Source organism: Dama dama, chromosome 11, assembly GCF_033118175.1.
Source record: "Dama dama isolate Ldn47 chromosome 11, ASM3311817v1, whole genome shotgun sequence".
NCBI lineage: Eukaryota > Metazoa > Chordata > Mammalia > Artiodactyla > Cervidae > Dama > Dama dama.
This window is the reverse complement of record NC_083691.1, coordinates 75,091,913-75,114,705: the sequence shown is the minus strand read 5'-3', so window position 1 is coordinate 75,114,705 and position 22,793 is coordinate 75,091,913. Positions and strand designations below refer to the sequence as shown.

Genomic DNA, 22,793 nt, shown 5'->3' with positions numbered 1-22,793 from the left:
ATGTAAGAGAACAAAGATTATGAGAAATATGTTTAGGTATGACGTGGGAAAGCGGCTTATCTGTGATTCTTGGGTAGGGCTTTGTTTATTTTAATGATTCCTGTGCCGAGCAGAGGGTTCTTGGAAAGGTACCTGATTCTTCATGCTTCTCCACATCTGCCTTTTCTCTGCCCACTTCCCATCAAAAGCAGACACTGTACAGGGCCCAGCCAAGCCCTGTCCTTTCAGAGCTGCCTATTTATCAGAGTGTTAACGAAGGGGCACATTTCTAGAGCTATGATTTCGTATTTGTTCCTCTCGGCACCTTATGCCCTTCCTCCTTTCCTCGAGGTAGGGAGGGACAAATTGGAGAACTCACAGTGGCACACCTGATGTCTAAGAGGTATCAGGTCACCAGGCAGGACCTGAGGGGTGAAGACTTGAGCACAGACCAGCTTCTGCTGCCCGGGTTCCTCTTGCCCCATGGTTAACACACAAGCAAAGGCCACCTCTGGGCTTTTCTAACTCAGGATCGCATAATTTTCACTTTTCATTTATAATGACTTCTACTAGAATAAGCTTGAATAATCAGGAGGTTCCCATTTTTATTCTTGCTCTGTCCCCAGACACTTGTGTAAACATCAAGTAAATTGTCTGCCATCTCTGCATTTCTGCTCACTTGTCTACAAAAACTAGGAGTTAGGGGGCTGATGAGAGCCCCTTCCAGTGGTCACTGGAGAATATGCATGTGTGTCTGTCTAGGGGTGAGAGTTAGGGAACCCTTAGACCTGCTTTTCCTTCTTCTCCAAACACAATTCAGGAAAGGCAGGAAGAGTGAGGTTCAGTAGACCCATAGTTGCAAGTTGATCACCATATTTTTGTTTGTTTGGATGAATGATATGACCAGGAAGTTTGAAGTGTGTTTCATTGAATGTGTGCATTTGACTTACATTCTGGATATAGGTCCTTGCACCCCGTTCATATTCATATGATCTCCCCACCTTGCTTTTTCTTTTTTTTAATTTAGAATCACAGAACTGGTTGGCTACCACCCTGAAGAGCTACTTGGCCGCTCAGCCTATGAGTTCTACCATGCACTGGACTCAGAGAACATGACCAAAAGCCACCAGAACTGTAAGTTCCAGGAGTACACCCATACATCTGTGGAATCTGGCCTTGAGTGAAATGTGACTGGTGAGAAGGAAGAAAATCCAATCACTTTTGTCACAGGGCCCACCGTCTTGTGTGACAGACAAGACTCATGTCCTCAGGAAAGTTAGAAAACCAAAATTGCCACCAGCCTATATGGCATGTTGATGTTGATGCAAATAGGATAAGGGGACCAACACACCAACGCATATTGCCTAGAGAATGGAGGGTGGGCTGAATCTCATTCCCCCCTTACCACCTCCACTGGGCACATTTCTGCAGTTAATAGACTGCAAAAACTTATGGAACAGCCCCATAGAGCGTGATCAGCTTGGGTAATATGCTTTAGATGCAAGTACATCCATTCAGAGAAGAAGAGGGCTGAGACAGTTCAGGAAAAGAGAGGAAGGGCACGTTAGCTGAACTTGAAGGATGAGGGAACATTGGGGTAAACAGAGGTGCAGGTTGTACAGTACCGACTTACTAGATTAGTTGAGATAGGCCATGGTTTTCCAAGAGCTTGCTTGCTGAATCAGGAGAACTCAGTTGGATGAGAATGTCCAGGCAACCCAATAATGGCATGTGGAAATTGTGCCTTGCAGCTTACAAAAAAACCTGAATTATGAAAGGATTCTAGAGCAGGGTTGTCCAAAAGAACTTTTTGCAGTGGAAATGTTCTTCCTTTGCAGAGTCCATGGGTGACCGTTGCAGTATTTGAAATATGTGTAATGCAACTGAAGAACTGAATTTTTTAATTTTAGTTTTAATTAACTTTAAGTAGCCATACTTGGCTAATGGTCACCATATTAGACAGAGCAGTTCTACTGCATTTCAGTTGACCTTAGTCCCAATTAAGTCTTCTCATTTGCAAATGATCCAAGACAATTTTCTTGAATCCATACAGCCTATCAGCATGCAAGGTCTATGGGTCCATAACCCTGTACTTGGCCTGTGCTGTGCTTAGTCGCTCAGTCATGTCCAGCTCTTTGTGACGCTCTGGACTGTAGCCCGCCAGGCTCCTCTGTCCATGGGGATTCTCCAGGCAAGAATACTGGAGTGGGTTGCCATACCCTCCTCATTTGGCCTACTGGGGGAGATAGAAATGTATAGGATTGATCCCTACCCTAAAGGACCTCATTTCTGAGGGAGAAGGAGGGCTGCGTGTTCCCGGGAGCCAGTTGGCCGGTACCTTCAGCCTCAGTATCTAGCACAGTGTTTGGTACTGTATAGGTACTAAGTGAATAATAAACTCAAGGGCAAAAACTATATTTTGGAAAGAATGCTTCAAAAATGTGCCCCCAGTGCAGATGGAGGTGCTGAGAGGATTACAGAAGGACTTAAAATGGGTTAGTCTGAGAAGATTCCCAATGGTCCTGCTGGTCTTGGACTCCAAGGATTAGAGTGGCTTGGAGTGGCAATGAAGAAAATGGAAAAGCAGCTATTTCCCCATTGCTCCTAAATCCATCCATCTATCCCGAGGTTAGGACAGTTGAGGTTCAGAGCAGCTAACAGGTCAGCAGCCCATAAACTGTACAGAAGCACAGTTACTGTTCTCTCAAACAGTAAGATCTTCTCTAACTGGTTTCTTTGCTTCATCCTCATGGCTTTAGTGTTCAATCTGACAGTGCAGCAGGGCCCCTAATGATATCTCAAAGATGTTTCTCATTGTGGTCTCTGGCAAAAAAGAAAAAAAAAATCCAAAATCCATATTCCACATTCAGGGACACAGGGATGGGGGAGGGAGGTGGGCGTGCCATGGACGTGACCCAGCGCTAACCTGCCCCAGTTTGAAACTGTAGGATGTGGCACCAGCCTCCACTCTGGGATTCCCCTTGCTTTTCTGATCCATAGCGGTTCCAGCTCCCTAAGTTGTCCTGATACTGGTCCTGGGATACCTGGCTCTGGCCCAGCTTACCCACTGATTCCCTAGTGCTTGGCTTTCTGGGGTTTCTCTCCTCTATATGTAAAACTGCAGAAAAGCCTAACTTTCCTTATCAGCCAAGGGTGAGTCAAAGTAGGGACACTAGCAAATGTTTCTGAGAACTCTTGCAGGACAGCACTGGACTATATCTTCTGGGGTGGGAAAGGGAAGGAAGCTACTGTCAAAGAGAACAAAAATGATGACTTCTCAGTAGGCCTATGAAAGGGTTTTTTTCCTTCTCTTAGAAAAGCTTTGATCCTCAAAAAAGATCTGGGGTAAAATATTGTCATACTAGTTTAGTTTTCTGCTAAATCCAAGGGCAATATGGTGCTTTTTATTGACTCTGTGTTTTTAAGCTTTAGGCACACTTAAAGATAATTCACAGACCAAATATAAACCACAGGTTCCCTTCTTTCCCTGATGGAGCCAAGCAAAGCAGCTCTGAGTTTGGAGGCCTCTACCCAATCAGCCTGAACCCACAAAAGGAAATCTGCATGGGTTGCCTGGAAATTGGGTTAATGCCAGCTAAACAGAAGCAACTATTTCTGTCTCTCTTTCCCCCTCTCTTTTTTTAAAACTTTTTATTTTATATTGGAGTATAGCCAATTAATAATGTTGTGATAATTTCAGGTGGACAGCAAAGAGACTCAACCATACATATACATGTATCCATTCTCCCCCCAAACTCCCCTCCCATCCAGGCTGCCACATAGCTGAGTAGAGTTCCATGTGCTATATAGTTCTTTTCCTCTTTCTCTTTCAGTCTTTCTATCTATCTCAATCTGTTTCTCTGTGTTTGTCTGACTCTGTCTCTCTCTTTCTTTCTCATTGAGTTTATGCAGATAAAGTTGCACCACAGACCCACGCTCATACTATGGAATAGTTGGAGGCCCAGGGTTGAGGCTGGTCCAGGGTTACACACCAGCATCCCGAATTTAGGCATGTATGTGTATCTTAGCCTGTGAAGGTTTACCATTGAAATTGCTGGGGAAGTTCAAGCCTCAAACCAGATTTAGATAATTGAAAGCCATCATTTGCAAATGGATTAGTAGTTTATACATTTGTTACCCTTGGAGGGTAAGGGTTTGGGGGTGGGGGGGGCTGATTTCTCTTTGTTGTGTGAGGACAGTATGTGCTCTTAGGAAAACAAGATTAAGGCCATAAAAAGCCTATCTACCAAGTAGCAGGCCCCTCACCCAGGCTGGCATTAATGAGCAGATGATTAGAAAGCTGGTGTAATTATATGCTACTGACAGAGCAGGCCCTTGCCTGCAGTCGCTAGAAATGCAGTTAAAAACCTTTGCTCACTGCACTGTTTAATCAAAAAGAATAAGAGCCCTGAATCTTGTCTGTATTAAGAACAAGTTAATAAGTTAATAAATAAGTTCACTCCAGGCACTTGAAATTGTGCAAGAATCATGTCGCTAGAGCAAGGGAGCCTCATTGGGGCAGATAAAGGGAGATGAGGGAAGACAGAGTTATTTCTTTGGCCAAGGGGTCCATGATGATTTAGGACAGCAGCAACCACCAATTCAGTCTTCCCAGTGAAGTGTCGCCCAGTGGAATGTAGTAGGAGGGCACCATACTGCGGGCCACAAAGGCTGTCTCATAGCCCAGACTGTTGTCCTGTGTGATGTAAAGCAGGTCACAATCCCTCTGGCCTTAGTTTCCTCATGTTAAAAATAAATAAATAATATCTGTCTTCCCTACAGCACAGGATTTTATTTAAAAGATTAGACAATGCTGATATAACCACTGTGGAAAGTAACTTGGCAGTATCTAATAAAGGAAAGGTGTACTTAACCATATGACCTGCCCACTGCACCCCTAGCTACACCCACACTGTATGTCCCTACAAAGATTTGTACATAAATGTTCATAGCACCTTTATTCATCATAACCAAAAACTGAAAACAACTCAAACATCCATTGAAAGGTGAACAGATAAACTAATAATGGTATCTCTGTGCAGTGGAACATTAGTCAGCAATTAAAAAGGGGGCAAGCCAGAAATATCTACAACATGAGGGTTCTGGGAAACATGCTAGGTAAAAATAAGGCAGATGCGAAATAGCACATGCTCTTGTATGATTCCACTTCCATGCAAATGGAGAGAAGATGATTTCAATATATCGTTAACAGAGAACAGATCAGTGGTTGCCTGGGACTGGGGTGGAGCAATGGGGATTGACTGTTAAGAGGTATAAGAAATTTGGAATTTATATGGAATTTAGAAAGATGGTAACGATAACCCTATATGCAAAACAGAAAAAGAGACACAGAAATACAGAACAGACTTTTGAACTCTGTGGGAGAAGGTGAGGGTGGGATGTTTTGAAAGAACAGCATGTATATTATCTATGGTGAAACAGATCACCAGCCCAGGTGGGATGCATGAGACAAGTGCTCCAGCCTGGTGCACTGGGAAGACTCAGAGGAATCGGGTGGAGAGGGAGGTGGGAGGGGGGATCGGGATGGGGAATACATGTAAATCTATGGCTGATTCATATCAATGTATGACAAAACCCACTGAAATGATGTGAAGTAATTAGCCTCCAACTAATAAAAAAAAAAAAAAGAAATTTGGGAGGTTGGATAAGGGAAAGTTCTTTGATTGTAGTGACTGTTAACAAGGGTCTGTACATTCATCAAAACATGTATGCTTAAAATGGATGCATTTTCTATTGGTGGTAATGGCGCAAGCAGTAAAAAACCTGCCTGCGAATGCAGAAGACATAAGAGACTCAGGTTCAATCCCTGGGTCATGAAGATCCCCTGGAGGAGGGCATGGCAACCCACTCCAGTATTCTTGTCTAGAGAACCCCACAGACAGAGGAGTCTGGCAGGCTATGGTCCATAGGGTCACAAAGAATCAAACACAACTGAAGCAACTTAGCACACAAAGTTGATTTTTTTTAAAAGTACAAACCAAACCAAAAAAAAACTTAGATTAGGAGTCTTCAGTTTGGGCTACAGTCCTGTACTAGTTCCACTGAGGGGGCCTTTTAGCAAATAATTCAGTATTTCTAAGCCTCAGTTTCTTCAGATGAAAACCAGGAATATTAATAATAAGCAGTTTATGGTGTTACTGTACAGTAAGTTAGGTGGTGCTGACACTAATCCTGTGGATGCTTTAGGGGCCAAGCACTGTTCTAATTCCTTTGCAGAAATGAATTTATCTTATGAGATGGTTTTGAACCCTGCAAAGCACTATACACATGTAAGTTATAGTGCTTCCTATATCTTGGAAGTGCTTATTAGATTTCTGAACAGGGTGACATGTGCCAAGAAAAACATAAATGTAAAAGGATTACAAGCAGCATTAGTATGGACCAAGCTGTATTCCTCAATCGCACAGGAGTGGTGAATGGGGAGTGGTTCAGGTGCCTACAAGGAAAGCTGGAGAGATTCTCTGTGTTTACAGAATGTCCGCATGTTCTCACATAAGGCTCCTCAAGACATTATCTGTAGATGTGTCCTGTAGATGCGGCAGGGCCTGAGCACTGTACATGTTAGTAACTGTGGGGCAGAGGTGCTTGTTCCTTCACAGCATTTGTCAGTGACATTCAGCCAGCATTTTTTTTTTTTTTTCAGCCAGCATTTTTATACCTGCTACCATGTGGGCAGATTTGGTCCTCAGTACAAACAGCTGTGGGATACTGGGTACTAATAATAACTATTATCATTACTGTTAATTATTAGCAGTACCCCATTTTGCAGATGAATAAACCAAAACCAAGATTTCCTAATCCTGCTGGCATGCCTCTTCTTAGTTCTCTGTGATTTGGGGGTTTCTGAGCTGGGATTCAGAAGAATGAATTCCCAAGGAATGAAAGTAAGTGGGCAGTTCAGAAAACTATCAGAAATCCTAACATTAGTAAACTTTCATTTGAAGGGACTTGCTGATTCCTTTTTTAATGGGAACAGTTAGAGCATTCTAGACTGGGGAAGAGAACCATCTTGGGACGCAGGGTCCTTTCTCCAGTATTTTATAGAGAAAAGCAAATGTTAAATGAACATTTAGAACATTCTAGGAGAGGAAAGAAGTCATATGCAGGTAGCCTAGCTGGGCAGCTGGGAGACCAAGTGCAGAGGACTCTCAGGCTTTGAAGAGGCTTTGTGTGGAGGTGGCTGGGCGCCCAGTACTTCCTCAGCCCCCAGTGGGAGCCTGGGAGGCTTCCTTCTGTCTTTGCTCTGGGTCCCAAACCTTCTGTGGCCCTAACGGTGGCAGATCTGACCAATGACTTGAAACAATCTATCTGTTTTGTTTTGTTTTTTTTTAAACTGCCTTTATTCACAAGCAGAGAGTTGATGGTGGGTCTGCTACCAGGGGCTGCTGAGAACAGGCACTCTGCACGCTGCCTGCAGGTTCCCCCCACCTGCAGTGTGGGGCAGAGGAGGCGCTCCTGCACCCTGGGTGCATGCATGGATCTGGCTGGTGCCCTGTGGAGCGGCTTCCTCTTGACCTTGAGGGGAAAAAAGGGCAGGTACTGTTCTTGGTTTCTGCTCCCAGCTGAGCCGGTGTGAGCTGACCTGTCAAGGGCTTTGCCATGGCCACTCCCTCACAGCCAGCCTAGGGACGTCAGCTATCCTCTCTGGACCGCCTTCCCCATGGTCAACATGAAGTGTTGGGCAACACGCTCTCAGCGCCCTTCCAGCTCATCCTCCCGCATCTTTCCCCGTGCACTGCCCTCACCTCCCTGACCTCAGGCCCCGTTTCTCCTCCCCTAGTGTGCACCAAGGGTCAGGTGGTGAGCGGCCAGTACCGGATGCTTGCCAAGCATGGGGGCTACGTGTGGCTGGAGACACAGGGGACGGTGATCTACAACCCTCGCAACCTGCAGCCCCAGTGTATCATGTGTGTGAACTACGTCCTGAGGTGAGCGTGTGAGGGCTGGGGGACACAAGGCTGGGCGGCGGGGTGTTCCTGAGACTGACGATGCAACCCAGGGACACCAGGCCCCTCAAGACCTGGGCACCACATCTTAGAGTTCTTGACGGTGGGCACCCTGGGAACAATGGGACTTTGGGATTTCCCTTTGACAGCGCTTTTTCTGCCCCTTGCCTCTCGTCTGTCATCTGTCATGCCTCCACCCTATGTGGGGGAGGCAACTAGAACATAGATATCACCTAACCTGTTTTCTGAATGAGGATCAAGGGAAGAGAACTGCTCATACTTTTGGGGAGAAAATGTAACACCCTAGCTATGTAGAACTTGGGAAGACAGCTGGAGAAAGGCAGCACTGGGGTAAAACAAAAGCAGAAGCCTTCAAGTCTGTGCATACCACGCAGCCCATGTACAATATTAAAACAGCATCCAAGACAGATGCATATTGTGAGGCGCTCTTGGCATCACTAGGCTCCACGACTCCAAACTACCATTGCACAGTTCTTTACTAAATGCTAACACGCTGTCCATCCCCATGGTTTTTTTTTTTTTTTTTGTCCTGCCCCCCGCCCCCTCCATCCCCATGGTTTTGTCTGAGAGGCTTAGCTGTCAGGGCTTCGGTGTGTCTGGGAGGGCAAAAGGGTTTTGATGGAAAATGTGGATGGTCTGAAGCTCCCTCTCATCTCAACAGTGAAATTGAGAAGAATGACGTGGTGTTCTCCATGGACCAGACGGAGTCGCCGTTTAAGCCGCACCTCCTGACCATGAACAGCATCTTTGATAACAGTGGCAAGGTGGCTGTGTCTGAAAAGAGCAACTTCCTGTTCACCAAGCTGAAGGAGGAGCCCGAGGAGCTGGCCCAGCTGGCACCCACTGCGGGAGACACCATCATTTCTCTGGATTTCGGTGGGTGCACCTTAACTAGGCTGGGGCCATCAGACCCTCTTGGGGATGAGGGGAGACCTCCCTGGCACAGATTTCCCTTAAGCAGAGCTGCCGTGTGCCTTCTCTGAGTCTTGCTAATCATCCATTAGTGTGGCCAGACCCTGTGCTCTGCACACACACTCACCATGGCTCAGGCCTGCCCTATGTCTGACCTCTCAAGGCACTGATCCGGGTGGGGTCTGGTCGATTCTCCATCATGGGCAGTGGGAGTCTGAGATGAGAGGTCTCAGGGGTCTGCTCTGAGGCCCTGGGCATATTTTCGCAGAGTGGGCAGGTCTCCACCTTGAAAGACAGATTGCATGTTTAGGCAGAAGGCTGCTAGGTTGAAATAATGTTGGGAGAAATCATCCCAGAAACATGGATGGAGAAACAGATTCAGGCCCAGCAGTAAGTCCTTACATGCACGTCTTTAAATGTTTACCTGTCCCATGGGGATGCGAGTCCTGGTGGCCCCAGCAGGGTTTCCAGCTCTTGACCCTTGCTGTGTACCTGCAAAGCCCCTTCCTCCCCATGTGGCAACTGACCACCATCACCCCCAGCCTTACTGTGGCCACTCAAGGAATAGCTACAGCTCCCTGTGCTTGCTCTGAACTGGCTTGGCCCTGCTAGACGTGTTCTTGAGAAGCCACAGGGGAATCGTGACTGCAGAGAGTCACAGAGGGCAAACCTGGGCCAAGGAGTCATGCAGCATCCCAGTTTTGTGGCAATAACGAGGTAACTTGCCCAGTTCTCATAACCTTCTCCTCTGCATTCTAGATGGCCCTCCAGGGAAGAGAGGCAACTGATACATTTAATCTCTGAAAGTTAGCGGCTCCAAGAGGATGTTCCCATTAAACAGAGTCTGAACACTGAAGCGGAGCCTGGGTTGAAGGCCTCTTTAACCCACCTAGCCTCAGTGAACCAGGGCCTAGCCCCAGGCATGCTGCGGACCCTTTTAGGAACTCTTGTGCATCCTTCGGGCTTCCTCTGTCCTGGGGGTGAGCCCAGTGTTTGTGGGTGCTAACCAAGCCAGGCCCTGTCTCCACAGGGACCCCGAACTTTGAGGAGTCCTCAGCCTATGGCAAGGCCATCCTGCCCCCAGGCCAGCAGTGGACTGGAGAGTTGAAGAGCCACAGCAGCCACAGCGAGGCCGGGAGCCTGCCCGCCTTCACTGTGCCCCAGGCGGCCGCCCTGGGGAACAGCACCCCCAGTGGCAGCAGCAGCAGCAGCTGCTCCACGGTGAGCCCCCCGCCTTGGGTTGAGGTCGTGGAGAAGGGGAGCTCCTCTGGCTGCTGCCGGATGGCCGAGTGGACAAACCAGGCCCCAGCACTGCCCTCCTCTTCCTCAGGTTTCCTGCAGACCCCGCGGGTGGCTGTGAGTCTTACCTGCCACATATTAGAGGCTTGCTGTTGGCACTCATTCCACCCCCACCTACAGAAAAAGGTCCTTGAAGACAGGAGCTCAGTCACTCATAGCTGTGAGCCCTGAGCACGGTCCCCGTGCAGGACAGTAACCATCCTGCTGGGCGCAAAGGGCCTGGCCAGCCATGCCTCTGTCTGGCTTGTTCTTCAAAACAGTCTCATTTTATGGTGAGGAGACTGAGCTCAGAGAGGTTCACATAGCTCATGTGGAGTGGCCTGTCCACAAACCCTTGTTCCATGGAATGGAGTTGACTCTGTCCAGAGGTGTATTTCTCCTTCCACCTTGGACTCCTGGGGAAAGCAGTGCCATAGCCTTGACTTGGTCACCTTCCTTCCTGGCCCCTAGCCCAGTAGCCCTGGAGACTATTACACATCTCTAGATGACAATCTGAAGATTGAAGCAATCGAGAAGCTCTTTGCCATGGACACGGAGACGAAGGACCAGTGTGGCACCCAGGTACGTAGTCATGGAGAAGATCAGGATGGTGCGCCAGGCCTGCCAGCTGCTGGTGGTAAAGGCTTACGTCCATTCTTGCAGCCTTGGCCCTTTGTTGCAAAGACTGGTGGGAAAGCTTGGCCAATGCCATAGTCCCTTAACTGGGTGAGAGTGCAGGGAAATGGAGCCTCTGGTCATCTGCTTCTCCCACGTCAACTCCAGCTCTTTTTAACTCTCCATATATTTATGTCCTACTAACTTGCATATTTATTAGTGCTCAGAAAGTCAAAACTACAACTGAACCTTTCTTTAAGGAGCCCTGCATTTAAAAAGCATACCCAGATGTATAAGACTTTTCTAAGCACAGGGAACAATTCCCTTTACAAACATTTTCATTTTAGGATTCTTTGAAATAACTTACATTAAATGCATTTTAAAATGACATCTGACTGACAAATTTTTATTTACACTTAACGTTTCAGGAACATATTACATAAGGCCAAACAGTCTTGTAAAACCTGTGTAAACAGGGTAGGGTGTGGGTGGATGGGTAGGTGTATCACAAAATCTAAAGGAAATTTATTAATCCCTATTTGTCTTACTCTGGGTTATTCATCCAAATTTCTGCCTTGCCTCCTCAGTTTGTGTCCTCATTCTGCAATCTTTCCCTACTTCAACACTGCACTTTCTTCTCTGAACTCTAAGATTTATCCCTTGAAAAGAGAATGCATACAACTGGATGCTGCTTCTCTTCAACTGTTTCATGTAGTTGTAACCTTTAACAAGCTACCTGCCCCCAGTGAGGGCTGAAATGTTTGTTTTGCTGCATCTGCTTATGAGAATTCCTTATGGTGCCCATACTGGGAACCTGAGGGGCCATCTCTGAGTCCTTGTTGATCTGAATGAAGGTCCCACAGAGAGCACTTGGCCACGGTTACCCTACGAGTTGTCCACAGATACAGGGAGAGGAGGACAGAGCTGCCCTTGGCCCCCAGGAGCCATCGTGCTCATCAGAGTAGGCAGTGGGGTGTGTGGAAGAATGACTGCATGGAAGGAGACACAGGAAGGCTGGTAGCACTTGTCAGAAGACCTTCCACACTTTGTGGACACATCTGTGTTTTCCTCTCGTGGGCCCTCCAGAGCTTAGCGCTGTCATGCTGTGCAGGAGGAATGCCCCAGGCAGGGGTGGCAGAACGAGGGGATGAGATAAGACAGTGTCCCTGAGGCAGCGCCCACAGCTCAACTGCTTTGCCCCTGCTCTGTCTTCTAGACTGACTTTAATGAGCTGGACTTGGAGACCCTGGCGCCTTACATCCCCATGGACGGAGAGGACTTCCAGCTCAGCCCCATCTGCCCTGAGGAGAGCCTCCTGCCGGAGACCCCCCAGTCGACCCCCCAGCACTGCTTCAGCACCATGTCAAACATCTTCCAGCCGCTGGCTCCGATGGCCTCTCACAGCACCTTCCTCCTGGACAAGTATCAGCAGCAGCTGGAAAGCAAGAAGACGGAACCTGAGCAGCGGCGTGTGTCCTTCGCCTTCTTTGACGGTGGGAGCAAGGTGTCCCTGCTGCAGTGCTGTGGCCAGACCTGCACCCCTCTCTCCTCCATGGGAGGCATATCCAACACACAGTGGCCCCCTGACCCACCATTACAGTTGGGGCCCATGAAGTGGCCTGGTGAAGATCAGCATGCAGAGGCCTTGGGGGCAGCACCCTTGGGGCCTCCCATTGCCACACCCCATCTCGCCATGTTCAAGAAGAGGTCAGTGACAGAGACCCTGGGCTGCTTCAGCTAAGGCTGTGCTGTACTGGGGAGGAGGTACAGACAGGTGCCCACTAGAGGCAGGTATGGGGCTCCAAAAGGCCCCTTGCCCCATCACCAGTTTCCATTCGACAGCGATCTGATATACCGCTTAGCCCTTCTCTAAACTCTGAGAGATTGGGCTTTAGGGGACTGGCCCTAAGATATGTGAGGCCTTGAGTGGGACACGTTTTATCAGAGCTGGAAGAGACCAAGAGGGGCCTGCAGACAAGGAAAGGGAAAGAAGTGGCTTCCTGAACTACCCCTTAGAGTGCCTTTTTCATTATCTGAGCCACAGACCACCCACACACACAACACGGAGGGACATTTCCTCAGTTCAAGGGTGGAAGTCTGGTTGAAAAAAGTGAAACGATGCCCCTGACTTCGGCTGCCAGAGTCCATCATCGCCCTCCCCGTCCTGCCTCCTCCTAGCATCTGCCAGTACCCACCACCCCCACAAGGCCCCTCCAATCCCTGGGAGCTCCCCTGGCTGTGACATGGGTGGAATAGACTTCAAGTTCCCAGGGCCCGTTGGTTAGGCTTCCCTGAGGCCCTTTACAGGGCATCCTCCCTTGTCCCTGGTTGGGAGCAGAGCAGGGCAGATGGGGCAGAAGCGGCCCTCGCAAAGACGGCTGTCACCGAGCTGGGCAGCCACAAGCCAGGCCAGGACCAAAGGCCACTGGGGGCCAGCCAGGAGGTGGGCACGTGTGGAGGGAGGTGCAGACAACTGGACCACCAGTGTCCACCAGGCAGATGACACTGAGGAAGGGGAGAGCCCCAGCCCAGGCCCTCTTCCCCTCCTCCCGGACTCTGCCTTGGGGCTCCAGAGCCACCGCTGGCAGGATCCTCCTCCTGGGAGGACCCTGGGCACGTGGTGCCCCAGACTCTCTCACGCCCACTCTTTCCGGCTTGGCAGGTCTGCCAAGGGCTTCGGGCCTCAGGGTCCAGATGTGATGAGCCCGGCCATGATTGCCCTCTCCAACAAGCTGAAGCTGAAGCGACAGCTGGAGCATGAGGAGCAAGCCTTCCAGGACATGAGTGGGGTGAGCCATCTCCTGGGGGCATTGCCGCAGGTTCCCTCCACAGCCCTGGGGAAGGCTGGGTGGGAGCCGGGGCTGAATGGAGAGAACCCAGGCTGACAGGGAGGGTCTCTCAGAGCGAGCAGGGCCCACCTCACCCCAGCGCAGTTTGGGACTGGGTTCTCTGGCCTCTTCCTCTACGTCTGCGCTTCCACATGCAGGGGGATCCGCCAGGCGGCAGCACCTCACATTTGATGTGGAAAAGGATGAAGAGTCTCAGGGGTGGTGGGACCTGCTCTTTGATGCCGGACAAGCTGCCAAATGCAAACGTCCCTAATGGTGAGTGCAGTCCTGGGCCGTGGCGGGGTGGGGTTGGGAGGGGGCATTTGCCACTGGAGCTAGGGTTTTAGCTCCGGGCCCACCCTGGTTCCTGTCTCTCACCACCTGAGGGTGACATTGTCAGAAATCTCTGGGCTTCTCCCGTGGAGGAAGAGGGATGCCGGGGGTGTCACAGTCTGTCCCCTCACTCTGACATTGACCTTTTCAGATGAGTTCATCCAGAATCCCGTGAGGGGCAGGAGCCAACCCCTGAGACACTTACCACCACCACAGCCTCCGTCTGCCCCTAGCCCGGGGGAGCCCGCCAAGAGTGGGTTCCCCCCGCAGTGTTACGCCCCCCAGTACCAGGACTACAGCCTACCCGCGGCTCACAAGATGTCAGGTGGGTGCACTCAGGACCAGGACTGCTGTGCCAGGGCCTGGGGGCTGTGGGAGGGTGGGAGCCAGGGGCGGAGAAGGTGGCAGGTCTCAGCACAAGGATGCACTTGCTCATGCAAGGCAGCTGCCTTGAGAGGGGTGAGCCCTCGTCTCCCCGGGGGACCACAGCAGACTGGAAGGCCACCTGTGCACAGAGCTGTAGGAGCCCTCCAGTGACTAGGTGACATTCAGGGCCATACCACTGTCGGAGCCCCAGAGCCTGTGCCTCTTGCTCAGTTCTTCATCTTACTGTAATGCCTGATGCAGTGACCTGCTGCGGCATCATGCTGAGATGAGGACACACTGCTGGGAGGACAGCCAGGCTTGCCCTTGGAGGGGTCCCTCTGCTGGACCTTGCTTTCTGGGAGGACTGGCCACCTGATGCCTCCCTCTTACCCCCCTTAGTCTTTCAGCATCCTATGAAATATATTGTCACGAAGAGGTTGCTATGTAAACAGGAACATAATTCATACTTTGGGTGACACATACCAAACTCCTGCCCTAAAAGAGGGTCATTTCTTCAGCACTATGGTTTGGGACAGACCGCTGTTCAGTGTTTCAGAGTCCAGGCTTTAGAGTCACAAGATAGTCCTGGGCTCACATTCCAGCTTTGCTCCTTACCTACCTTAGGTTGGAGTAGCAGCCCACACATTTAATTTAGAGGCTTGCATGCAAAGTGGGGGCTTCCTTGGTGGCTCTGCGGGTAAAGAATCCACCTGCTAATGCAGGAGACTCAGGTTCAATCCCTGGGTCAGGAAGATCCCCTGAAGAAGGGAATGTCAAACTACTGCAGTATTCTTGCCTGGGAAATCCCATGGACAGAGGAGCCTGGTGGGCTACAATCCATGGGTTTGCAAAGACTGACCATGCCCACACCTGTGCAAAGTGTATATGTTGTTTATATGTTTGCATGAAATGGTAGTCAGCATTATTATCCCTGCTGTGAACCCATGAGTTTCCTTGAATAGAAACTCATTCTTTTCAGGGGAAAATAATTTTTTAAATGTAGGTCAGTTCTGAGGGTGAGTAAAAGAAACGGGGATTAGAAAAGTATGATGAGCAAGTACCCCTTTACACTGTGGGGCTGCAGACAGCCATGAGACACACCCAGTCCACAGGAGAGCAAGGATGAGTGGGGTAGGCAGGCATGGACCCTAGGAGGTGGCTAAGATACGGGCTGAAGGGAGAGAGGGCCCGGGGCTGAGACGCTTCACGTAAGTCAGGAAGGGAAGCAGGGACTCACATCACTGGGGCTGGTGAAGGGCTTCTGGGTCTGCCTCCAGGCACCCAGGCCCTCTCTTCCCGGGAGGTGGGGGTTGAGCTGGGAATGTCCCCTTATCTTCCTTCTCAGCAGGAGAGGAGCAGCCAAGGGTGGGGATCCTGAAACTGGAAGTCAGGCCTTTGAAGGACCCGTGTGTGTGTGTGTGTGTGTGCACAAGCATGTATGTATGTACGTGTCCATGTGCTTGTGGCATTTGTGTATGATGTGAGTGCGTGTAAATGTGTGCAGGTGTGTACAGGCACCAACTGGTTCAGAACTCCATCTCTCTGCTCGGCCTTCCCTCCAGCTGCCAGGGCACAGGGGGCAGGGCTCAGTCAGCAGCTCCGCGCCTTGCCCAGGCACTGGCTCATGCCTCCACCTCCCAGGCCAGGAAGCCTTCGTGGGGACTCCTTCCACCCACCCTCCCCGTCCTCTCTGCACTGCGCACTCTGTCCCCACCTTGGGTCTCAGCCCCTCACCTGATGAGAGAGGTGAACATGCTGTCTGCTGGGTCCCTGCTCCGAGCACGGGGTAGGTCACTAGGGAAAGACAACCCTGAAGAGTGAAATAAGGGCTGCCCCACTGTGCCCCGGAGTCACGGAAACTGGAAGTGCCTCTTGCTCTGCGAACCCACTGCATCCCTGCTAGCCTTTTAAGGAACAGACCCTCCCCCCACGGCTGACTCAGGGTTTTTAAACGACAGCACTAACTCTCTATTCAGGCATGGCAAGCCGGCTGCTCGGACCCTCGTTTGAGCCCTACCTGCTGCCGGAACTCACCAGATATGACTGTGAGGTGAACGTTCCTGTTCCGGGAACCTCCACGCTCCTCCAAGGAGGGGATCTCCTCCGAGCCCTGGACCAGGCCACCTGAGCCGGCCCACCGACAGGCACCCTTCCCATGCCGTCCCACCAGCTTCACATTCTCCGTCTGTTTTTTGCAACTAGGTATTTCTAACACCACCACACTTTTTACAAGATATACTTACCTGGCAAACTTGTCCAGGTCACTGAGTAGTGGCCTTTTTCTGAAGATGCTCACTTTATTATCCATATTTTTAAAATATAATTGTTTTACCTGCTATGTTTTGCTCTGTCAATGGAAATGTTCTTAAATTTTATAAGATTTTTCTTTCCCCAAATTCTAATTTATAATATTCATGGGTCTGTCTCTCACACACACAAACAATATTCATATTAACAAGTTTGGTGTATGTTTGTTCTCCTTTCGGGAAAGCTTTGGCTTCATTTAACTAAAAAAGATTTTGTTGTTGTTGCCAAAGAGAAACAAAATAATCTTGCTTTCTAAGCTTGATTTTTGGCCTCTATCTCTCAGCCCTCCTTTCTTTTTTAAGACTAATCACTATATTGTAAATTTCCATCTTTTTTTTTTTTTTAAGCCAACTCTTTGCTCTAATTTTGATATGACTTTTGGGGGTAAAAAAAGAAATGTGAAGGGTAAACTCCATTGTGTGTGGTTATCTATGAAAGTTGCACAGTATGGCTTTTCTTAAACTGGTGTTTTTCCCCTGCATTTGGTGGATTTTTTTTTAATTATTATTATTCAAAAGCATAACTGAGTTTTTTAAGAAAGAAAATTTATATCTGGGTTAAGTGTTTATCATATATATGGGTACTTTGTAATATCAGAAACGGAAATGGAATCCTGCTCACAAAATCACTTTAAAATCTTTTTTTAAGCTGTTGATCTTTTTCCTGATGTTGCTGACACTGCAGAATTGTACAGAACTCCCACGGGCCTGTACTAACCTTGCTCAAGATCTCTCTCTGTTGGCTTTTTGCTTTCGGGATATGCCATAGGCGTGACAAATAATCCAGAAAGTGGAATCATTAAGTGGGAGCATTGCGAGCTGTCTTCTCCTCGTGTTCTATATGTATTTTGTATGTATGTACGTATGTATTATTATTACTGCCAAGAGGGTCTGATGGCACGTCAGGGGTGGGGGTGGGATGATCTAAGGGAGGGGAAGTGCTTTAACTCTTCTTAAGATTTTGTTGCCAGCCCTTCAAGTGCACTGAGCTATGTGACTCTAGTGGTCTCTCATGTGGCACATTTGGATACTTCCAGAACTACCATGAGGTGGTTTAGATGGGAATTCATGAAACGGTGCAGATTCAGAAATAGTATAGTGATCCAGTGCACGTCCAGCTCACCACCTTGGAGCCCATGGAGTTGAACCGGGGGTGGGGTGAAGGTGCAGAAAGGGGGCCCTTGGTCCTGACCAGCCTCATCCTCATGCCCCTTCCCCATGGGGCCAGGCCCTCAGATCACCCTGCAATATCAGGGTGCAGCAAGCAGACCTCCGGGGATGGCCCCTGGGCCTCCTTGAGGTCTGTCTGTTCCCAGAAGTGACATATATAGGTAGGAAGCACTGAAAACAGTCTCCTAAAAGTGCCTTGTAACTCACCAGGTAAGAGGGACAGTATCACTTGTTTTCAAAATACTAGCCACATGGAACTTTTCCATCATGGGTACAACGACGAAGTTTCTAGAAACACACAAAGCAAAACACAGCAAATCGAGAATCTGGTAAGCTGGATGAGCTTATTGCCCAAAACAAAATAATATTTAAGTTTCAAAAGAAAAATTACCTAGTCACTGTGTTGCCCAAATTGTACTTTAGCACCGCAGCCCTGCCTCACGCACAGTGGGCTGCACAACCTGAAGGGCTACTGACGTGTAAGCGCTGGTGTTTGATTTTCTGTGTTTGCCTCAGCATTAAGGGCATTTTACCCTTGCAGTTTTACTAAAACACTCTGAAAAATATTCCAAGCTTCATATTAACCTTATCTATCAACATAATGATTTCGTGAACATTATTATTTTGTCAAATTCCTACTGACAATGTTATTACTATATGGGAGCTTAACTTTATAAGGAAATGTATTTTGACACTGATATCTTATTAAAGTATTCTGATCCTACCACTGCTGGTGGCTCTTGTTTCTGGTGGATTGATCATGGGCTACACCGATATAAAGTGAACTATTGAGTAGTTTACAGAAAATGAACATGGGCACTGATCTTTGTGAGACAACTGACAGGAAGCTGGATGAAGAAAAAAAGGCTATTATTAAACCTTTCCAGCTGTCTAAGACCAGGAAGCCATGCTACATCGTCCATATTTCTGCAGGTGTCGTTCTGTCTGCCACAGGCCTCTTTTTCTGTATTCTGGAAGGGCACCAAGAAAAGAAGTCATGGTCCCTGGCTTCAGAAATTTATGGGAAGGATTTTGAGAAATAAAAAATTTTTAAATGCAGGTGGCTTAGGAGTAGGTGGGCTTCCGTGCTAAAGAATCTGCCTGCAATGCAGGAGACCTGGGTTTGATCCCTGGGTTAAGAAGATCCCCTGGAGGAGAAAATGACAATCCACTCCATTGTTCCTGCCTGGAAAATCCCACAGACAGAGGAGCCTGGCGGGCTACAGTCTGCACACAGTCATTTCAGTTGTGTCCGACTGTTTGCAACCCTATGGACTATAGCCCACCAGGCTCCTCTGTCCATGGGATTCTCCAGGCAAGAATACTGGAGTGTGTTGCCATTTCCTACTCCAAGGGATCTTCCGAACCCAGAGATCTAACCTGCATCTCTTATGTCTCTCATATCTCTTATGCATTGGCAGGTGGGTTCTTTACCACTATGGGGTCACAGAGACACAACTGAGCGACCAACACTTAGGAGCAGGTGTGTGCGTACATGGCCAGGTGTTCAGGGGCAGCAGCCTGCAAGAATTAACAATAGATCAGCCACTGGGGTTCCTCCTGACTCTAGATACCTTCTCCTCCAGGCATGGAAAACTCACCTTCCCAGAGCTTACCTTGCCTAACAGCCTCCAGATGAGAAGTCCCTCTTTTGAGGGCTAGGGACACGCAGACCCAAAGCTGAGGAAGGAGGCAGCCCCACTTGGTGAAGAAGGGCCAGCCGTGGCTCCCTGTGATCCGAGTAGAGCAGAATTTACCCTCTCCTGAAGCATGGTCTCTAATGAAGATTTCAAACTGGAGTTGAGGGGTCAAGTGTGGGTTTCCCTAGAGATACCCCACAGGCCCATTTCCTTCATAACATACAAGATTCAACCCTCTGGAGCCCTGTTCTCCTCAGTCCCTGCCTACCCTCTGCTTTATATGAGAAAGAACTTTAAAAAATTTTTATTCTTTTTGGCCACACTGCATGACACATAGGATCTTAGTTTCCCAACCACGGACTGAACCCATGCCTCCAGAACTGGAAGCACAGAATCTTTTTTTTTTTTTTTTTTTTGGAGGGGGGGGTGGCGGGGCTTTAGGGAGCACAGAGTCTCAACCACTGGACTGCTAGGAAAGTCCCCCAAAAAACTTCTATCAGGAGGCCTGCAGGTTAACCAGGTTCTTCCTGTCTTGAGACAGGGGTATCCCCAGTAAGACAGCAGTACTGGATGTACTAGTCCCAGATGGACTCAAGGTGCTAAAATAGGCCTGGAAATGATGTAGCCCAAACTTGTCATCTATTTTTTGCAACCTCTTCATTCTAGAGATGAGAACACTGAGGCCCAGAGAGACAAAGGGGACTTGCCTGCTGTCACATGTGAGTGAACAGCAGGGCTGGGTGCAGAACCCAGGCCAGCATCACAGGGACTGAGGCCAACTTCACCATACGCGAAAGGGACCACATCCTTGCCCCATGACATCAGGTCTCAATTTCCCAGCCAGTGCACAGGCCCTTCCCACCCACAGCCCTTCCCTCTGCCATCTCACAGGCCCCGGCCTCTGTCTCCCCCGCAGGGCACTTTCAGTTCCTCTAAAATGATCACTATCACGGCATCACCCCATTTCTTTAAACTATTCCGTTGAGCTCAGTGACCCTTGGAGGAACTGCTTGGCCTCTCTGTGACCTTGGTGAAAACTAAACCACCTCCTTCATTTCTAGACTGAAGCTTCCTTGGCCTCCCAGACCCCAGGAAAAAGGGGTTTTGAGGTACTTCTCTACCCACACCCTACCACACACACAGCAGGGTTTTGTTTTTATTTTCTTTTAATGATACTTATTTGGTAAAGTCATGGTCTCTTCCAGAGTTTACCAGCTAGTAAAGGAAACCACCCTGGCTAACTCAAGATTCCTGTATGCCTATGTATGATGAAGCCCACAGCCCACATTTTCCCAGGCAGTCCTAGTCACAGACATCATGTCTCAATGTCCCCCCAAGTGTGCTTGTACACACTGGGTACTGACCCCCATCTTGGGTTCAGAAAACAAGAATCTTATAGATACAAATGAGCCTTCAGTTGCTTTAGGGTGAACCCCAGGTCCTGGGGAAGTTCAGAGGAGGCCAGGACAGATCAGTGTAGACCTGAGAATTGGAGAATCCCCCCAGCCAGACCTGGGAAGAAAGAGGATGCAGAGGAAGGTGGGGGGTCATTCTAGGAGATGTGGATGGACAAGGGGGACAAAGGCACAAAGTCAGAATGAGCAGTCCTGCAGGAAACCCTGGGATCAGGTGGGACCAGGAGCTGGGATGGAAGGAGGGTAGGAGGTGGGGGTGGGGGGCAGCCTGGCCACTCCCAGCACCTGTCTGGAGTCAGACAGACCTGGATTCAAATCCTGGCTCTGCTGCTTTTAACCGAGTAACCTTGGGGAAGCCCCTTCATGTCTGATAGCCTGTGTCTGCTTTCCTGTGAAAGGAGTATGATAACAGTTCCTACCTTGTAGGGGTGAGGCTGGAGATATGGATTTGGGGGTTGCCCCTAGGGTAACTACTTAAATCCCTGAGACAGGATGCACTATACCTAGGAGGTAAGAGCATAGAGAAACAATAGAGCCTTAAGATAGAGCCCTAACCATGGCAGTGCTGGTGGAAGTCCAGGAGAGGAGGAGCCAGCAGGGAGGCTGGTGGAGTAGCGACAAGTAGGGAAAAAAATAAGATTTCAGGACTTCCCTGGTGGCTCAGTGGTAAAGAATCCACGTGTCCGTGCAGGAGACACAGGTTCAATCCCTGGTCCAAGAAGATCCCACGTGGAGCGGAGCAAATAAGCCTGTGTGCCACAACTACTGAACCCACGCACCGCAATTACAGAAGCCCGATCACCCTAGAAGCCCATGCTCCACAACAAGAGAAGCCACCGCAATAAGAAGCCCGCACATTGCAATAGAGAGTAGCCCTCACTCACCACAACTAGAGAAAAGCCCACACAGCAATGAAGACCCAGCACAGCCAAAAATTAATTAATTTAAAAAAAAAAATGAAACAGGATTCCAGTACTCCATATGCCAAGAGAAGACAGTTTTTTTCAACAAGTAGGAATAGTTAACTGGGTCACATACTAAACAGAAAGGTCAGGTAAAATGAGAAGGAAAAAAATGACTCTGGGGTTTGGCAATACAGAGCTCATCATTGATCTTGACCTACTGTATAGCACAGTATTACTATACTGGGGAACTCTACCCAATATTCTGTGATAACCTCTATGAGAAAAGAATCTTAAAAAGGAATGGATATATGTCAGTGTATAAAATGAATCACTTTGCTATACACTTGATACTAACACAACATTGTAAATCAACCACAATAAAATTAAAGTATAAAAAAATAAACAGCAAAGGCCTACCATACAGCACAGAGAACTACTTTCAACACCCTTTGATAAACCATCACGGAAAAGAATATGAAAAAGAACGTATATCTATGTATATGGATAACTGAATACTTCACTCTACAGCAGAAATTAATACATTGTAAATCAACTATAAATAATTTTTTTATTCAATAAAATAATTTTTTTTTAATTTCCCTGTGAAGGGAAGCAGAGAAATGAAGTGGAGTGGGCAGAAGGGGTCAGGGGAAGTTTTTCTTAAACACTTAATGAACTTTTATTTTAGAATCATTTTAGATTTATAGAAAAATTGCAAGAATATTAGACAGAGTTCCTGCACTGAATTACCCCTGTCACTAACTTTTCTATGGCACGTATATTACAACTAAGGAACCAATATTGGTATTATGTTTTTTATTATATAGAATCTGTATTTTATTCAGACTTTAGTTTTTACCTTTTTTTCCTATTCCAGGATCCTATCCAAGAGACCATGTCATATCCAACTGTCATGCGTCCTTCAGCTTCCCTAGACTGACAGTTTCATGGCCCATCATAATAGTTATTCAGACCATCTGTGTTGTTGATGACCTTGACAGTTTTGAGGAGTGCTAGTCAGATATTCTTTTTTTTTTTTTTTTTTCAGATATTCTTAT

General features: G+C 48.3%; 1 protein-coding gene across 1 annotated transcript in view; it reads left to right on the top strand.

Annotated features, from left to right (window-relative positions):
• EPAS1 (endothelial PAS domain protein 1) overlaps window positions 1–18,499 on the top strand; it is a 92,114-nt gene extending 73,615 nt beyond the window's left edge. The window contains exons 7-16 of the mRNA XM_061155484.1: window positions 1,007–1,113; window positions 7,781–7,928; window positions 8,629–8,843; window positions 9,910–10,100; window positions 10,629–10,739; window positions 11,989–12,479; window positions 13,435–13,561; window positions 13,759–13,876; window positions 14,085–14,258; window positions 16,276–18,499. Coding sequence (XP_061011467.1) covers window positions 1,007–1,113; window positions 7,781–7,928; window positions 8,629–8,843; window positions 9,910–10,100; window positions 10,629–10,739; window positions 11,989–12,479; window positions 13,435–13,561; window positions 13,759–13,876; window positions 14,085–14,258; window positions 16,276–16,427 — 1,834 coding nt within the window. The 3' untranslated portion in view covers window positions 16,428–18,499. The remainder of the gene's footprint in view (window positions 1–1,006; window positions 1,114–7,780; window positions 7,929–8,628; window positions 8,844–9,909; window positions 10,101–10,628; window positions 10,740–11,988; window positions 12,480–13,434; window positions 13,562–13,758; window positions 13,877–14,084; window positions 14,259–16,275) is intronic.
• Window positions 18,500–22,793: the final 4,294 nt, after the last annotated feature.